Below are 19,737 nucleotides of genomic sequence, written 5' to 3'. Positions count from 1 at the left end.
ATTGAGGGGGGGGGGTAAAAAGGTAAATAAACAGTCGGTGTCGTGAGCAATTTGCGATTTGATCCAGCGGCGGTGAGAAGCTTATTAAAGGACCCACAGTAGCCGAATATTATCCCTATCGTCTCTATCTGCAGCTGTTCCTTCTTTCTGATTACCTTTGATTTATTTTATTGCCTTATATACTAGTATAATAATAAGGTATACGAAAAAAAATAAAGCATCCATTATGATCTCAATCATTTAAAAGATTAGTGTAAATAATATTCTTTAGGCTTCTCCACACAGCTCACATAATCTTATACTAATATAAATTTTCTAATCGTATTAATCATTGTGGTTTTTTAAAAAATTTTATTTTTGGTTCTGTTTACTATGAATATACTCTATTCTTATATAGTAGTCACCAAAATATATTAAAAGTCATGACTCCAATAATTAAAAGACGTGTAAGAGAGAAATTATTCAAAGTGTAACTCGCAGGTCACATTTCACAAGTGGTAAAGTGGGACAGTTAAACACCGTCCAATTATATACCCACGTTAATTAAATTATTATTTTCTAGTCAACAATTTTATTTCTTTAAGTATCCGATCATAAACTTAAAAGTCCCTTTGCATAATTCAATTTTTAACAGTTTCGTTTTAAACTAAATTAGGTCTCTATGGTTTGAGTTTCTGAAATTTTCATTTGCCGAAAATACTGAACAAACCAATCATTAATCAGATGTTATACGGTGAAGGGTGAACCATTGACACCTAAGTTTTAAGTTTATTTTATATGAAATTACTTTTTTTGGTATACCAAAATTTTCTTATAAGCAATGAGAAGATTCCCAAAATTAAAAGACAGAAGGAAAGCGAAAAAAGTTCACCTTTTAAGTCCTACTCTTTTTTTTTTTTTTTTTTTAATGTAATATTAAAAAAATATTTATATACAAAAATAAATTGCATGAACCAAATTATATTTATAAGATCTAAGATAAATGGTCCATCCCACCCAATTAAATACCCCTAAGATAAATTCACAATAGACAAAAGAGAAAAAAAAAAAGAAAAGAAAAAGAAAAAAGGAAATTCAACCACAACCTTCGTCTTCTCTTCAAACTCTCTCCCTCTATCATATCTCTCTTTGAAGAAAGATCCAAATTCGAGTATGTCTGGAAACTCTTCAGGACCGTTAGAGAGTTCGGGTGGCGGCGTGGGCGGTTCCGGTGAAGAGGAAAAGGATATGAAGATGGAAGAAACCGGCGGTGGAGGAAACCGGTGGCCAAGACCGGAGACTTTAGCTCTGTTGAGAATACGTTCGGAGATGGATAAAGCTTTTCGTGACTCTACTCTTAAAGCTCCCTTATGGGAAGAAATCTCCAGGTTTGTTATTTTTTTTTTTTGTTACATGCATATTTATATATATTTTATAAAAATATATATAACAGAAATGTTATGATCATATATTTTCGTCTTAACACATTTATGGGATATGTATATGTGTAGTCATAATATTCGGTAAAATTCATTTGAATATTCTTATAAGAGCTATTAATATATGTTTATAGGGATGTATATATAAGATCAGTCTAATACATACAACTAGTGAACTAGCTAAAGAAAAAGTTTAGGTATGTTTTGTTTCTTAATTATGAGTTTTAATTTGATTGATACATAATTAGGAAAATGATGGAGCTTGGTTACAAGAGAAGTGCAAAGAAATGCAAGGAGAAGTTTGAGAACGTTTACAAGTACCATAAACGTACCAAAGATGGTCGTACCGGGAAATCCGAAGGCAAATCGTACCGGTTTTTCGAAGAATTAGAAGCTTTCGAGACTCTCAATTCCTATCAACATGAACCTGATCAGTCGCATCCCGCGAAATCTTCTGCAGCTGTTGCGACCGCAGCCATAACCACTTCTTTGATACCATGGATTAGCTCTAACAATCCATCAACCGAGAAAAGTTCTTTACCGTTGAAACATCAACATCAAGTTAGTGTACAACCCATCACCACAAACCCTACCTTCCTCGCCAAGCAACCATCTGCTACGATGCCTTTCCCTTTCTATAGCAACAACAATACTACTACTGTTAGTCAGCCGCCGCCAATTTCGAATGACTTGATGAACAATGTTTCATCGCTACATCTTTTCTCGAGCTCAACTTCTTCATCTACTGCATCTGACGAGGAAGAAGATCATCATCAGGGAAAGCGATCGAGAAAGAGGAGGAAGTACTGGAAAGGTTTGTTTACAAAGCTGACAAAAGAGTTGATGGAGAAACAAGAGAAGATGCAAAAAAGGTTCTTGGAAACATTGGAGAATCGCGAGAAAGAGAGAATCTCAAGAGAAGAAGCTTGGAGGGTCCAAGAGATAGCGAGGATCAACAGAGAACACGAAACATTAATCCATGAGAGGTCCAACGCTGCAGCTAAAGACGCTGCAATCATATCCTTCTTACACAAAATCTCCGGAGGACAACAGCAACAACCGCAACAACAGAATCATCATAAGCCAGCACAAAGGAAACAATATCAAAGCGATCATTCAATAACGTTTGAGAGTAAAGAACCAAGGCCGATTCTGTTGGATACAACAATGAAGATGGGGAATTACGATACCAACCATTCGATATCTCCTAGTTCTTCAAGATGGCCTAAAACCGAGGTCGAGGCCTTGATAAGGATAAGGAAGAATCTTGAAGCTAACTATCAAGAGAATGGTACCAAGGGGCCACTATGGGAAGAGATATCTGCAGGGATGAGAAGATTGGGGTACAATAGAAGCGCAAAGCGATGCAAAGAGAAGTGGGAAAACATAAACAAATACTTCAAGAAAGTCAAAGAGAGCAACAAGAAACGACCACTTGATTCCAAGACTTGCCCTTATTTTCACCAGCTCGAGGCTTTATACAACGAGAGGAACAAAAGTGGGGCAATGCCATTGCCATTGCCTCTAATGGTAACTCCACAGAGACAGTTGCTTCTCTCACAAGAAACCCAGACTGAGTTTGAGACTGATCAGAGGGACAAAGTTGGTGATAAAGAAGATAACGAAGAAGGAGAGAGTGAAGAAGATGAGTACGATGATGAAGAAGAGGGCGAAGGAGACAATGAGACAAGTGAGTTCGAGACTGTCTTGAACAAAACATCTTCACCTATGGATATCAACAATAATCTTTTCACCTAATTAAGTGGTTTTATATATATTCTTTTTGTATACACTTCTGTGCTAAACTACACATTGGGGTTGAAGGAAAAAAAAACATATACAACAAATGTAAGTAAAATGGCTTGATTTTTTTAGTTATTAGTATCCCGTTTCGTGATATATAATAAAAATAAATTATTTTATAGAAGTAAGTGAGATGTGTTCTAATAGCAATTATGAATTATATAACCAAAAAAGTTCATTAGTATCAAGTGATAGAATTGAATCAAAACTGGCCCAATTGGTTGGGAGAAGCCAAGGGTAATCAAGCATCCATCTATATCCATCCATGGGTACCCGACACAAGTAATAAACTTTTGGACCTACAAATTCAAATTGGGTCGTCGTTTTCATCATATATTTTTTTTTTCTCTTTCTTTTTAATATGATCTCAACTTTTAACTTCTTATTTCTTATCGCATTCTAAATTCTTAATATATAAATTTACCTTAAATCATGTAATCAAAAGTATCGTCCGTGTGGTAGATGGCGTTGGTGCGTTTCTTTCTGTAATTTGTGCCTACATGCCACGAGGTGGACCCAACTAACACACATTATATTCGAATTAATGTAGTATTGAATTGTTGACAAAATAGTGAAAAATACTACTAATAATGCAGTATTGATTTTCTTTAGTGAAATGACTACATTATTTTTCAAGACATGTGTCATTAATTAAGACTGTAATAAATAGACAAATCATAAATGAAAAAAAAAACTGTAAGTAAATAAAACTATAGAAGTGAAAGATACATGTAGTGCAGAAAAAAAACGATAACAATTTCAAAAAATTTATTAATGATTAATTGAAGTGTCAATATATATTATTTATGAAGAAATGAAATTACAAACAATAAAGTAAATTAATTAAAATTTTAATCAGAGCATATCATATGTATACCGTTTTATTAGGTCAATAGTACTGTTTACTCTGTAACCTTATTACTTTATGGCTTTCTCTCTTAACTTTTATTTTTTGGTGTCAACTTGGTGATATATAAATTTCTTTCCTCACTGTATTTTTGTGGTGTTTTTTTTTCTTAATCTATTTATATTTTTCAAGCGTCTTTGATGTTGTTAAATATTAGGGACTCCTATGTAAATACCATTTTACTTCTTTTCATATCACAATATTATTATGATAATCTACTCATATTATTCTAGGGTAGTATCAAAGATTGTATATGACATCTCAAAACGACAGAACATATCAATGAGAACGGCCGAACATTCTCTTGCTCTTATGGCAGAACATTCAATTCTGAATTGTGTAGTATTTTGATGAACGGCGTTCAAGTTTTTTTTTTTTTTTGAAATTCCGTATAAATAAACAAGTAACCATTAATTGGAAGCTAAACGATTAAGATATTCAGTAAAACTAGGACGGCCTAAAATATGTATTATTGAAAATAAGCAATAGATGTGTGAAATTTGTAACTGCGAAAAACGAAATCAAAGATGTTCCGTGGCATAATTTATAGTCATAGAAAATAGACTTTTGATCCTCAACGCCATGAGAAATCATTTGCCTAAAACTTCTTGGGAATATGCACTAGATACCACACAAATCAAAAGTAATTAAGAAACTACCATAGGACCCACAGTCTACTCTCTCCCCTCATATACAATTACTTTTATACCCATTACATATATTACATGTTATTTGTTTAAATATCATGTCATTTTTATTTTTTGAACGAAATTATATATCGGTTTGGATTCACAAATAAAATGATTAGGGTTTAAATTTTACAATTGGAACGAAATTATTTGTCAGTTTGGGTTCACAAATGAGATGGTTAGGGTTTAGATTTTATAATTAGAACGAAATTATATGTCGGTTTGGGTTCAATATAACATGTAAAATATAAATATTACATGCTATTTTAAAAAATCACACCAAATCTTTCCCTCTTTCTATCTAATAAAAAAACAAAAAAGGATGATTGTGTCTTTTTACTCTTAAAAAAACGTGGGGCCTATGGTATTTTCCTATAAAAAAATGTTGTTGTGGTATTTTCTTAATTTTACTCCATATTTATGCTATCTACTAATATTACCCAAACTTCTTTATGTCCCCCCACGAAATGTTGACCTTTGTCGTGTCAAAACAAAAGTAAAAGCTAACTTTGATATTATGCTTTGCCCAAACTTTTTTTTTTTCAAAAAACCATTTATAGCAAAAAGAATCGCTTTCTTTTTGGATATATCACTTCTTTTTGGTCAATTAGGGGAAAACTTTTCAATAATGTCTTGAACTATTATATAAATGGGGTTACAAGATAATTTGTATTCCCGTAATGCTCGAGAATTCATCAATTCCAAAAGGATTCAAAGTAATTAACATTACTGTTTTTCTACAAATGATTATTGTTGAAGTATATATGTATATAGTTAAAAATTGCGCTCTTATGCATGATTATAGATATACAGTATTTGAGTCGTCATCATTGTTTTATCCCCTAGAAAAAGAAGATGCAAATAGAAATTATAAAACATTAACGGAAAAGAAAAAGAAGAAGATTCCGTTCCTAATAAGTAGCCACCATTCTTTCTCACATCTCATTTTCTCTTTTCCATGCCCACTTCTCTGTGCTTTGGATTTTCCAAGTTTCATTTATAAAAAGAAAAAAAATTACCATATTGTCGGTATATAGTTTTTGACAATCAAGATTCAAAAATCACTAGACCTAAACTCTCGTAATCATACAAGCAACATAAACCAAACTTTTAAATCTGTGGTTATCGTAAACGTGTGACAGCTACATCATTCAAGCTATCTAAATTATCTATTATCGTATCATGGATTTTTTTTTTTTTTAATTCAACATTACTTTTCAGTTATACAAAAACTAAACAATAAGTACAGTATATGGGTTTTACAATTAATGGTGACAGGAATTAAAATTTGGGTGGAAAAATTGATTGGAGAACATTATTTTGAGATACAGCAATAAAAATGTCCACTTGCTGATTGCTTTACATGGAAGTAATTTACTCAGTGCCACAAATTGTTCGAATTCATTACAGATCTATATGGTCTGAAATCATGCTATACGCATCACAAATTTTTCCTGGTATATTCTTGCAATAAATTGTGCAATTTTAATAACTTATAAGAACAAATCATCTTATTTATTTAAATGATCGATGATACAACCTTCTATATGAGAAAATCCATATCCTACAAAATTTCAGTTCCTGCGTATTTTGAAAGATGTCATATACAGTACATGAGTCGGTTGGTCTAAGTTAAAACGAATGTGGAAAGCTGGATCAAATTTCTAATGTTTTATATCATTCTGTCATATTTAAAATTTTGATTTTCAGAAATTGTAATTTTTTGCCGATCATGAATACAAATTAACCAAAACTTCCAACATGCTGCAAATAAAATTGTCTATTGCAATCTTGTGCCTTACGGATAAAGTTGTTAATCATAAATATGGTATATGTTAAACCGTTTGTGTCTTGTGGAGAGAGTTGTTCGTCGTAAATATTGATATGTAAAGACATTCATAAAATAAATAAAAAATAAAAACTGGACTAAGTCAAAAAAAATAACATCAACCTGATCTATTGCAACTCTATATGTAGACATCATATATAATTGACAGTAAGTAGGTCGCTTGGTGAGAAATTATTACGATCCAAAAATATCTTTTGAATTATTTCAAAATAACATCCAATAAACACATCGAAAATTTTATGGACGTAAAAATAAATTCGTATATCAACTGCTGCTCTACATCCGTGGATCGGACGGTGGACCAGCAAGTTCGATTTTCAATACTAACAATAATAAATAAGGATATATATTTTCTACAAGTCCTTTTCGTTTACTTTTAAAGTCTACTTATTTGCCTTGTTTAATCATTTAAAAACTCGCACTTTGAAATTAGTTTAACGAGATATTGTGATATTCTATATATTCAACGGTACAAACTAAGACTTGCTTATGCTAAGAAAAAACATATAAAACGTAAACAGAGTATTACGTGATCGTTATCTGATCTAAATGAACGATAACACACACCAAACAAATTAAAGTGGGCTCACATGAGTCACATATTATAGGGAAGAAAGACAATTACAATAAAATGGTAGGAGTAGTTCCTTTCTTCAAAGGTTGGGTAAGATATAGTAGATTCGTGTCTAGGTTTTAAGGATTCATAGACAACTAAGAATAATTATATACTTAAATCTCTTTTTTTTTTGATATAAATATACATGGAGTGGAAACTGAAAGTGAAAATTGTAAAATCTAAGAGCATAAGCGTTTTTCAAACGAAAATTGTTTCTTACTCTCTCCTTTAATTTTTTCTTTTCTTTTAATGGTGACAAACTATACTAAATATATAATATGGATGCTGATGCTCTAACAAAGAGCTAATTTCATTGCTCAAAACGTTACGAATGAATACAAGATGCAATTTTATGTTCCAAATTTATAATAGAGCTTTTTGTCTGTGAGAGAGTTATGTCCTCGATTTAAAGATGTATATGTCTTTCTTGTTTATTTCCGGATCACATGAACTCATTCTTTTGTATAGTCCCCTTAATACTATTGAGGTGGTTTAGTTTAGGCAATTTGATTTCGGAGTACTTCTCCGTCAGGTTGGTTTCTTGTTTTTTGTAAAACATGTGTTTGCGTTTTGTTTTGCCTATAATATAAAATCAGATTTACAAGGAAACAAAAACAAAAAAAAAAAAATGAGAAGAAATCAGGTCTACTTAACTAATCGGACAAAAAAAAAGAAGAAGTAAAAACACATCATGTAAATGTTAAATGTCGATTAGGTAAAAAAATCATAAATGTATTTAATTTGGCGAAGTATATAGTTTGCAAAACATATAGAATAAATATTATGCATGTATTTTACAGCTAGATATCATACAGTATATATGATGATCAGAACTGGACGACGTAGTACGTAGACATCATGATTAACCGCATCTTAATTTTATAGGGTACAAATAAATATACAAAATATTACTCAACGTACAACCCAAACTTGGATATACATAAACGATCATGCTCTTCTTGGTAACATGTGCTGTGCAAAATACATATACTATAAATAATTAATGTACAAACCAAACCACGTATAATTATGATTTGAGTATGATATGAATAATAAATCTTTAAAACATCAAACGTAAATCCCAAAAATTTCGTATATGATGCATGTGTTAACCCTTGAGGATTCCACGAGAGCAATATATAATAAACAAAAGTGAAAAGCGTAAAAGAGAAGGAGTCACGATCATCGGTAGATACATATACTATCAATATTTTTGTTCGGTAAAAACAGATCTGGAAACGCGACCAAACATGTGTCTGATAGTACTTATGAATTTAATTGTGACACAGCGAATCATCATCATCATCATCATCGTCGTCTCAAATAATAAGAGTTTGTTTTTCATATATGGTTGGATCTGTCACGTGCGTTCGACAACTTGATATTACGAAACCACCCTTCTAGTGAAGAAGAAGAGAGTCTTGCGTTTTAGGGCAACGAAGAAGACACAGAGATATGAAAATAAAAGAGTAAGATTCCTTTTAGCCACGTGGACCCCCAAACCCCACGCTCTCTCTCTCTCTCTCTCTCGCTCATTGTGTGCATGTGAACTTGGCATCTTCTCTTTCTTTTTTTTTTTTTTCCATTTATCTTAAAAAAAAATTTAACATAAAGTTTTTATCTTTTATTTATCTTACCAAGGAACTGTATACCGAAAAGGATAAGTAACTCTCGTCTCCCAGTCCCACCTCGTAATTTAGACAAAAACAATAGGCAATAATATGTAAAAATACAAAAATAACACATCGTCACCAAACAACAAGAACCATTCAATTTTCTTTTATACTACATATTATTACAAAAACAAAAAAAAACATTATTACAAGTTACAGTTTTTATTATTCACTTACCATATAAAACCCCACATTGTCCCCCTCTCTTAATTAACATTTTTTTTTATTTATATATCCCCCGGGGCAAAAATTAATTAAATCACATTTATTTTATTTTTTGTTTTTAACATATTAAATCTCTCTTCGGTATAACTTAAAATAAAAATCAAAGATGAAAAAAGAAAAAAAGAAAAAAAAACAAACCCCCCCTCCAATATTTAAACTCTCATCTTCTCTGTATCAAAACTTAATAAAAAGAAAAAAAAGATTACTAATCTTTTCACCACCACGACCACTCGGAATCGAACTCGCATCATCGCCATTTAAAGATCATTCGTCGTCTTGTTGTTATTGCTAGGCACCAGCTCAAACTCACCTCCTTCCTCTTCTTCTTCATTCTCCTCGTCCTCTTCATCCTCATCATCGTCGTATTCTTCATCTGTACCTTCTTCATCGTCATAGTTCTGATCCGACGGCGGCTGAGGATGCTGCTGCTGAACCACAGCCACTGCCGTTGTAGTCTCGGTCGTAGTTACAGGCGCAGGAGGCCATTGCTGCTCCGGTTGTACCATCAAAGGAACAGAGTTTTCCGGTTTAACAAGACCGGAAGCTGAAGAAGAAGATGCAATACTGTTGTTGTGATGCAACTTGTTACGTTCTCTGTATAAAGCATCGAGCTGGTGGAAGTAAGGACAAGTCTTGGAATCTTCGGGACGTTTCTTGTTGCTCTCTTTGACTTTCTTGAAGTATTTGTTAATGTTTTCCCACTTCTCTTTGCATCTCTTTGAGTTCCTGTTGAATCCTAACCTTCTCATCCCCGCTGATATCTCTTCCCACAGTGGTCCTTTTGGCCCGTTCTCTTGATACTTGGAATCAAGATTCGTCCTCAGCTTTATCAATGCTTCTATCTCCACCTTCGGCCACCTCGACGAACTCGCTGACCCTGACGCTGACGCTGAAGCCGGAGTCATCATCATACTCTGATCTCCATTGTCCGTTTTCCTAGTCTCTGATGAAGACGGTAAAACAGCTTGAATTGGCTGCAGAAGCGGAGGAGGAGCAGGTGGAGACGGTTGAGGCGTTTGCTGCATTTGTGGTCGAACTTGTTGCGGCTGTGGCTGTGGCTGTACCGTAGTAGCAGAAGGCTGGTTTGGTTGCTGCTTCTCTGATAGTTTTTGAAGAAAAGCCATAACAGCAGCGTCTTTAGCAGCGGACATAGAGCGTTCTTGAGCTAAGATCTCTTGGTCACGGTTGATTCTAGCAATCTCTTGAACCCTCCAAGATTCTTCTCTGACAAGTCTCTCGTGCTCTCGCTTCTCAACAGCTTCCAAGAACTTGCGTTGAAGCTCCTCTTGTTTATCAACGACTTGTTTCATCAACCTCTCGAAAAACTCCTTCCATTTCCTTTTCCTCTTCCTATTCGTCGTCGTTGTCGTCGTCCCTCCGCCGCCGGTATCCATATCAGAAGAAGTCGAGTAGGAAGACGAAGAAGAAGATGTCGAATTGTCAGAGAGGAAGTCGGTTGGAAACGAAGAAGGTACATTCAATTGCTGAGTATACGGAGGAACCGAGGAAGATGGTGCGGACGGTGGCATAACTGTGGTTATAGGAGGAGGAGTTGAAAATATGGAGTTGACGTTGTTGGTTTGGTGGTGGTGTGGTCGTAGAGGCGGCTGATGTTGATGATGATGATGATGATGAGTCTCGAGAGCTTCCAATTGATCAAAGAAACGATAAGTCTTGCCATCGGATTTACCGGTACGGCCTTCTTTGGTTCGTTTGTGGTATTTGTAAACGTTTTCGAACTTCTCTTTGCATTTCTTTGCGTTTCTTATGTAACCAAGCTCCCCCATTTTCCTGACCAAAATTCATAAAACCAATTCCTCAGTAAAAAAAAAAAAAAAAGATAAAAATCAAAACTTTTTATTGTGATGAAAAGAAAAAAAAAAACGGATTTTGATTATTAGGTAAAATCAGCATGACTCATGAATATAACATGACTCAACTTCTTATTTTATCTAAATTAACTGTTTAATTATATTATTAAAGACAACTTCTTTAATCAAACCCACTTCAAGAACTGTCTGAATCTGAATCTCAATGACCAGAAAGAAGAAAAAAAAAAGAGACATTTTTTTGATAAATTCGACGAAATTCAAGCAACCCAAATACGAAAAATCTAATCTTTAAACACATCCAGATCTTTAGACACACTCACTGGTCAATTGAAAGATAAAAAAAAAAAAAAGACAAAAGCTTTCATAATCATATCCAATTAGACAAATCTTGCAGTGGTAAGAAGAAAGAGTTGTGAATTAACCAATAAAAAAAGGGGTAAGAGGAAAACGCGAACCTAGAAACCTCTTCCCATAAGGGACCTTTAACGCTAGCGTCTCGAAACGCTATTCCCATATCAGATCGTATTTTCAGCAACGCTAGCGTTTCCTGCCGCGGCCAACGATTTCCTCCGAATCCTCTGTCGTTCATCTCTTCCGATACCTCAAACGCACCAACCGCTGCTGCCGCAGCTGCTTCGGTAGCGGCTGAGTCGTTCGATTGTGGTTGTGGCTGGGGCTGTGGCTGTGGCGGCGGTGGTGGTGGAGTAGCGGTTGAAGCGGCTGCTGTAGTAGTGGTGGTCGTCGACGGAGTACCACCACCCAGTTGCATCATCGTTTTTTTCAAAAAAAGTTTTGATTTTTAATCTCTGGTATTGTGTTTTTTTTTTCCCCCTCTCTCTGTATCTTTGACGGAGAAGAAAGTTACAGAAATGAAAAATTAAAAAAAAAATTGGGAAAAGGAAAAAAAAAAATGGGAGAGATAAAGAGAGAGAGAGAGTTTACATGAGAGAGGAAGAAGAGTGAAATCTGCAGGCGCAGGGTTTTATGGTGTGTAAGAGAGTTTTTGTAAATTATACCTAAGTTAAAATCTTTTTATTTCTTCAATTGTTTTTTTAAAAATATTATTATAATTTTCTGGTGATGAGATCTGCTTGTCAATCTCAAGGAGTCATTCTTATTGTGTATATATATATAAAAAAAAAATATTTGATGTATTTCTTTTTTTCTTTTTCTTACCTATTTTATTTGTAATTTATCACCTTTTATTGATACTTTTTCCTTTGTTTGAGCCAAAATGGAATCTTCACCATTTCTCTCTCTTCGGTATTCTGAGTTTTGGGTAAATTATTTTTACACTTTTTTAACTCCTTTATCAACATTTTTAATGGGGGACTTAAGATTTATAGAATCAAAATAACCCTATTAGTTTCCAAGTTATAAATAACACATATTATTAAGTTTATAAATTAAATTAATTTTGACTAAACTTTAAAGTTAATTTTTAATACATACATATAGAACTAACATAACGGAAAAAAATAATAACATAATATAAATATTTAATAATTATATTAATAATTTTTGGTTGATTTTTAAAATTTGAGATCGATGTACACGTAGGCGAGCATGAGTGTCTAGTTTTAATTGCTGTTACATTGGATGGTGTAGAAAATGTGAGATATTAGTTGTAAATGTTTGTAATAGTATTGTTTGTATAAAAATAAATTTTTGTCTTAAAATAAAAGAAAAAACAAATATCATTAAGATGTTTTAATACTTTGGATTCAAATTTAATAATATATAAATTGGACCAACGTAACCGAAAAAATAATAATTAAATATATTTTTTAAGTAATTTTTGGTTGATTTCTAAAATGTTTTATCAATGACACGTATCGAACATGAGCGCTTAGTTTTAATTGTTACTGTGGATTGTTGCGAAAAAAGTATTTGTAAATATTTTTAATAACTATGAACGTTACATTATGTAAAACACATATTATTTTTGGTTGATTTCTAAAAAGTTTTATTGATGACACGTATCGAACATGAGTGCCTAGTTTTGATTGTTACTGGGGATTGTTGCGAAAAAGTATTTGTAAATATTTTTAATAACTATGAACGTTACATTATGTGAAACACATATTATTTTTGGTTGATTTCTAAAAAGTTTTATCGATGACACGTATCGAACATGAGTGCCTAGTTTTGATTGTTACTGTGGATTGTTGCGAACAAAGTATTTTTAAATATTTTTAATAACTATGAACGTTACATTATGTGAAACACATATTATTTTTAGTTGATTTCTAAAAAGTTTTATCGATGACACGTATCGAACATGAGTGCATAGTTTTGATTGTTACCGTGGATTGTTGCAAACAAAGTATTTGTAAATATTTTTAATAACTATGAGCGTTACATTATGTGAAACACATATTATTTATTTAAGCTTAGACAATAACAAAGTAAACTATTTTAGACAATTTAAGACATTTTATGAAAGTGAAAGTGTAACTGACTAATTTTTTGGTTCTATAAGTTCTAAATACTTGTAATACACTTCTAGTGTTTCCACATATCTTACAAAACCATTTCACCAATTAACCTTCCCAATTTTTTTTTGTTAACCATTGGTTTATAACTGGCCGGTCCATTAGCTAAATTCCTATATTCGTAGGAAGCAGGACTCAATCTCTGATATGATGGTGCCTTCTACAAATAAACTTACCTCCTGCTAATGCACTAAGGTCATTTCATACCTTCCCAATTTTTATGTTTATGTTTTTGACACTTTTTAAACATTTTATAAAATATTATAAGATAACCAATATCTTTATTATATTTTGTATACTCAAATATTTTATTTAAGTTATTATGTTATATTTGTTGGTATCAATTTGGAACTGTTACACTTAGGTATAAAATAACACGACCAAATTTTAGAATATAGTGATTTGTGCAAGTGTTATTGTATCATAATAGAAATTTAAAACCAGTAGTATAGATTTGTGTGTGAGTTATATATGTATATACTATACTTTTTGTATATACCACTCTTTGCAAAGAATAGGAAACTAATCACTGCTTAATTTTAGTTCATAATGAATGATCATCATAGTGGAATTTTTTTTTTATGATAAGAGAAAAGCAAAGATAGAGTAAATGGTGTGATGTTTCTAAAACAAGAGTTTTGTCATCATGGGTTGTATGTGAAATGATGAAAAAAAAAGTGGGCACAAAAAGATATATATGACGGAAACTGAAGGATTCAATTTCTAACCAATAGTTATTTACTATTTTATTACTACAACAAAATAAATTATTGCAGAGAGAGTTATCGACAGCTGCGCATAAAGACGGTGGTGATTACTACTAGTCTATTAGTTTGGTTTTTGTCCGTCCAGCAAAATTGTCTTAAAATGCCGGCTTTTAATCTTAAAGTAATTTTGTTTACTTAAACGAGTTTCATAATCATATTATAACCTTTACGTGCTAATCATAGTTTAACTTATAAGATAAAATAAGAAACATGTAAAAGATTAGTAGAGCAATATAAGGGTAAAACGTACGTAAAAAGAAGTAGGTGGAGATGAGAGGATCAAGTTTGGAACGTATTCAGTGGCAGGCGGGAGACTTACGTATTATTCGAAAGTTACTATTTTGACCCTAACGTGGATCCCATTGACCTTTAATCATTGAGGTTTTTTTTTCTTTTTTCTTTTAAGCTATTAATCTAGTATAATTATCTTAGCTTAACATTTTATAAAATTCATCATTAATATAATAAACTAAACCATCCTGATCACTGATCTGGTTTGTCTCCCCCAATCTTCCCATCGCATTCACACAAATGCAAATTTATTTTAGTTTTAACAGTACTACTGATCATCTAGCTACGACACTCTATATATAATAAACTACACGGGCTTGATGATTTCAAATCAATAAAGAGATCATTTTGATACTTTTTTTTTTGTAGTGAGAATTATTTGTATTACCTGAAAAATAATAAATATAAAAGGATGAAGGGACGATGTTGGAAGGGAAGTGGTTAGATGCAAGTCACTTTCGGGATTGAAGTAAATGGTGACTCTTTCCCGTTGAGGCCATACATATACATTATATAGCCTCCGTTAGTTTTTATTTCGTTATTGACTTTTTCTTTTTTCTTTTTTTCCTTCGCAACATCTCAAACCCAATTTGACGGCCGTTATTTAACTAATTAATCAATTATTTAAACACTTGAAAACGATTACAACCTAAACAATCAATGTCAATGGTTAAGAATGTTAATTCCTCCAACGTCCCGTTTTAACCTACAAAATTCTTACATGCATAAAGTTATGAATAATATTTTGTTCTTGTTTTCTGTTTATACTAGTATTAGTTAGGGATAGTTTTACCTTCACTTCTACTAGTATTTAGTTTGGTGGTAAATTTGTTGTTACCCTCCAAAGAAGGATGTGCTACACCGTGCCATTCTCTATTCTTACCTATTAAAAAAAAACTATTTTGGGTCAACCGCGCGTTATATGAATTTGAAAACCCAAAATACATGGGTTAATATAGATTGCACAGAAAAACACATATTGCACAAATATATTTGAAAAGAATCGGAATTTAACAAATCATTTTTGGTAGATATAAGGGGGGTAGATACAAATTATTATTTAACGAGGCATATGAGATCTAAAACAATCAATAAAACGGGACATACGAGCATAATTATGATAGTAGCTAGTGATCGATAATGACTAAGTTTTTTCACGGCCTTCATAGCTTGCAGATTTTCCAGTTACCATAATCACATTATCTCGATCTTTGTTTGATGCAACGATAAGTTAATAATAATTAAGTACTATCTTTGAATTTTTTTTTTTTTGTGTGTAAATTTTTCGAATGAGCTACATAATTTCTGTCAAACCACTTGAAACTTGTTTTACGTTTGTTTTAGCATGTATTTATATGAACTTACTAACACGATAGTAGTTTGAAGTTTGGGTTTGTTATACTGCAGTAATAATATGTAAATTGTCAAACGCAGCAAATTTGTACATAATGAAGGCTAAGTATCAACCTACTCAGGTAGTATATATATATATAGCGTTCGGGTAAACGATTCGAATGTTCATTGAAATTCACGGCATGATTAGGCAGTAAATGTTATATTTTTAAAAATAGCGTTAGATTGAGTTATTCAATCAAATACACGAAAATGTATTGAAAGGTGATATCAGGGACCATCCTTTTGGTAGCTCCTAAAAGCATTGATTATGATTATTTTTTCTACGAAATTATATAATAGCCACTCGATTTTAGCATGGCTCGACCCTTAACGTTACAAATTTTTATCTTATTACATTATTATACTAATAAAGTATATTTTATCTGTCGTGGGTCTTTTTCGTAGGTGCACTTCGGAGTTGAAAACGACCATTATAATAACGGGTCTAAAAAAATAGTATTGCGTACCCATTATTATCATATGCATCTTTTACTTAAATATGTGTTCTACACTATGTTTTTGTGAAAGATATTCGTCAAAGGAAAATGGTGTCTTTTGTTTCCTTTAGATAAAGTAAAAATACCAATACACGACGTGAAGGTGCTTGGATTAAGTATTAATACTACCTCTAGATTTATTATTAATACACAACGTTCACTCACATATAAACCCTATAAATATTGATTTACTATGATTACTATGTTTACTATTTTACAACCCTGCTAAGAAATTAACAAATTAGAGTTGATGAATTAGGTAGAAAACACAATTAGAAAAAGGAACAGAGACATTATTAGTGTACAATAAAAATTTAAGTAATTCAATTATTGATGGGCCAGTGTAATTTTAAGGTGGAAAAGAAATGCAAGTGGTTTGAGGGAGGCAACGAAGAGCTATGGACCCATCTAAAAAGATGAAATTACTGCACTAATTTTTACTCCAACAAAACACAAATAGAGGTAAAAAAATGTTTGTAGTTTGATCCCTGTTTGTAATTCTATTCTTCTACTTGGATAATTTTTAACTTTTTACTCCCTAAGACTATTGAGAAAAATAAAACTAGTAGTAGTACTCTCAACTACTATTGTTTTTTTTTATAACTTAGCAGACAATTCTAAGATCAGCTTTAGTTACCATCATTCATTACTCGCACGACTGCTTCTGCACGGAAAATCATACACATAGACACACACACAAAATAGTATGTGTGTGCACGGAAAATCACACACACACACACAATTATATATATATATATATATATATATATACATATGTGTGTGTCAGTGTGACTGTGAAGGGACTGTGTAAGACTGTAATTGCTCTGCTCCGAACTAATTAAGCATCTAACTTAATTTTCCATCGTGGCATTACACTACTCTCTAGTGTTTTACATTGTTATACATTTTTCATCTGCATTTTTTCCCCACAATTTCCCATTTTTTATAAACTTTACTGCAAAACCAAAAAAAAGGTTACATAGGGCTTGATTGGTAAACACTAACAAAACTTTACAAATAGGACAGCTTTAGATTTTTACCAATCACAAAAACTTTATTAAAAACTTTATTCTCACCTTTTTTGTACAGTTTTCATGTATAGCTCTTTTTTACAGCTTACAGTTTCAGCTTACAGCTTTTCTGTACAGCTTTAACTATGTTACCAATCAGACCCATAATCACTTGTTTAGAATAGTTCTTCTTTTATGTGAATTGCCAAATGTTTGTGTCAATCAGAAATACGAGTGGTGATGTATTTTAGTTTTCATCATCCAAACTATCGTATTAAAATATACCACTAGTTAGTTAAATTTTCAGTTTCAAAATTATGCAGACTCCATTCAGTTTAACATTAATCTTATCTTAGTGACATACTATTTACCTATAGGTTAAAACAAATTCCACGTAGTAACATATCTGTGTGCATATATTGTTTTCACACAACATGAGATATATAACGGCGGATTTTGGATTCATGTGTGAAGGTGCTTCGCTGTCGTAATTTGTATTCTCCTTTTTTATTTTTATATCTATACTAATCCCTTTTTTTAAAGGTGCTTCCATCAATTATAATTATGATTATGAATGATGTACGGTTTAAGGAGGTGCGGTTCTTTTCGATTTATACAACCGACAAAATTACAAGTTGAAACAGAACCGACATTTATGTGGTTTAATTAACTTGCTTAATATAATAAATAATTACCACTAAAAACTTTAGACACAATGTGAAAGTGAAGGGATTGTTTGAAAACTGATGAGGATCATTAACATGTCTACATCAGTATATATATATATATATATATATATATATATATATTCTACCTAAATATCATGGAGCAAAACAGATAAAATAATAATATGTACATAACAGACTGAAGACTATAAATTTATAAATGGAAGGCAATAGTACTTGTCTACTTGAGGATTCACAAATCACCCGGAGAATAAAAATATATATGTATAATTTAAAGGAATAAAATAAACAAACAGATGATTCTGCTGCCACAAGATTTAAATTATACGAGTAAAAAAACCTAGCAGTTCAACTTATAGGGTTTGCCTAATTATTGAAACAAATCAAATGATGATACAAGTGGGTCCATATATAGGATTAATTAAGAACTTGAAAAGGTTAATTTTTTTTTTTTTTTTTTAAAGTTGGTAGATCCATAAATAAACAATGTTACAAATTTCAACCATTCGTTTAACACAAGGACGGACGAAATTAAGCGAAGGTCAAATTCACGATGAATGTTGTTAATCTTATAATGTGATTTGGTAAATAGAAAAGGTTTGGATGTAAAAAAAAAAGAAGTGGGGGGTGAGAACTGGAAAGAATAAGAAAGTAAGGGGTAGAAAAAGTAAATAGAAAAATTCACATGGGAAAGGAGAGAGAGATTGGGGGCATGTGGGGGATTATGAGTTGAGTTATCTACGCCACTTTCATCTTTCCCATGTGGTTTTTTACCTCTCAGTGTTTATATCTGTCTCCAGCTCACTCTCTTAACTAATTTTCCAATTTTTATTTTGAGTAAAATTTAAATATTGAGATACCTAAAGCTTATTATAAAAGATTTTTAATCAGGTGATGTGTAAACAACATGTGTAATTTTTGTTGTAAAGGGGTTAGCGTCAAGTAAAAGCTTGTTTGTTTTTAAATGTACAAGTTAAGCAAACTGACACTGTTAAAAATGAGTCAGATTTTAGTATGAAATGACATTGTTTTTTTTTTTTTGTCTGTGATGTGAAAAAGAAAAGAAGAAAAACCAAAAAAAAAATAAAATATGTTGAAGGATAAAAAAAGAGAGTCTCTTGTGAACAAGGAAAGGGCAAAAAGAGGTGAAATATGGAAAAACAAAGCCAATTTCACATTCTTCTTTTGCTTTTCTTTTCCCCCCGAAATTTCGATCACGCACTTCATATTTCACTTTTCTTTTCTTCCCGATGTTTTGTACAAAACAATAGCAATACGAAAAAGCTTGATAAATAAAAAACAAAAAAGTCAGGAAACTTCCTTTAATTTTATTGTTATGTGGGTATAATAATGGCATGGTCTAATTGTTTTCTTACTAGCCCAAACAACATTTTTGGCCCAACCTCGTAATTTTCTAGTTGTAATTTAAACTTTTCCCCCTATTATCTATTTGTTGTGTACTTGTGTTAAATATATTGATTTTTTTTTTTACATTAGCCATTTTTTTATTATAAATAAAGGCACATTCAAAAGATTCTTCAGTTTTTACACCTAGAAGCTAATGGAAGAGAGCCAAATGAGAGG

The 19,737-nt window shown here is 32.1% G+C and overlaps 2 protein-coding genes across 2 annotated transcripts; one reads left to right on the top strand and one right to left on the bottom strand.

Annotated features, from left to right (window-relative positions):
- The first annotated feature begins 844 nt into the window (after positions 1–844).
- On the top strand, positions 845–3,349 carry LOC104713354 (trihelix transcription factor GT-2). Its single transcript, XM_010430452.3, has 2 exons — positions 845–1,367; positions 1,667–3,349. Exons 1-2 carry the CDS (start codon positions 1,153–1,155, stop codon positions 3,174–3,176), a joined length of 1,725 nt encoding a protein of 574 aa, XP_010428754.2. The 5' UTR covers positions 845–1,152; the 3' UTR covers positions 3,177–3,349.
- A 5,856-nt stretch (positions 3,350–9,205) lies between these two features.
- LOC104713352 (trihelix transcription factor DF1) lies at positions 9,206–12,149 on the bottom strand. Its single transcript, XM_010430450.3, has 2 exons — positions 11,468–12,149; positions 9,206–10,971 (listed from the first exon to the last, which is right to left on the bottom strand). The coding sequence occupies exons 1-2, from the start codon at positions 11,782–11,784 to the stop codon at positions 9,438–9,440; spliced, it is 1,851 nt and encodes a 616-aa protein (XP_010428752.1). The 5' UTR covers positions 11,785–12,149; the 3' UTR covers positions 9,206–9,437.
- Positions 12,150–19,737: the final 7,588 nt, after the last annotated feature.

Source organism: Camelina sativa, chromosome 9, assembly GCF_030686135.1.
Source record: "Camelina sativa cultivar CO46 ecotype springtype chromosome 9, ASM3068613v1".
NCBI lineage: Eukaryota > Viridiplantae > Streptophyta > Magnoliopsida > Brassicales > Brassicaceae > Camelina > Camelina sativa.
Note: the sequence above shows the minus strand (reverse complement) of the source record. Positions and strands in the feature narration are given on the sequence as shown.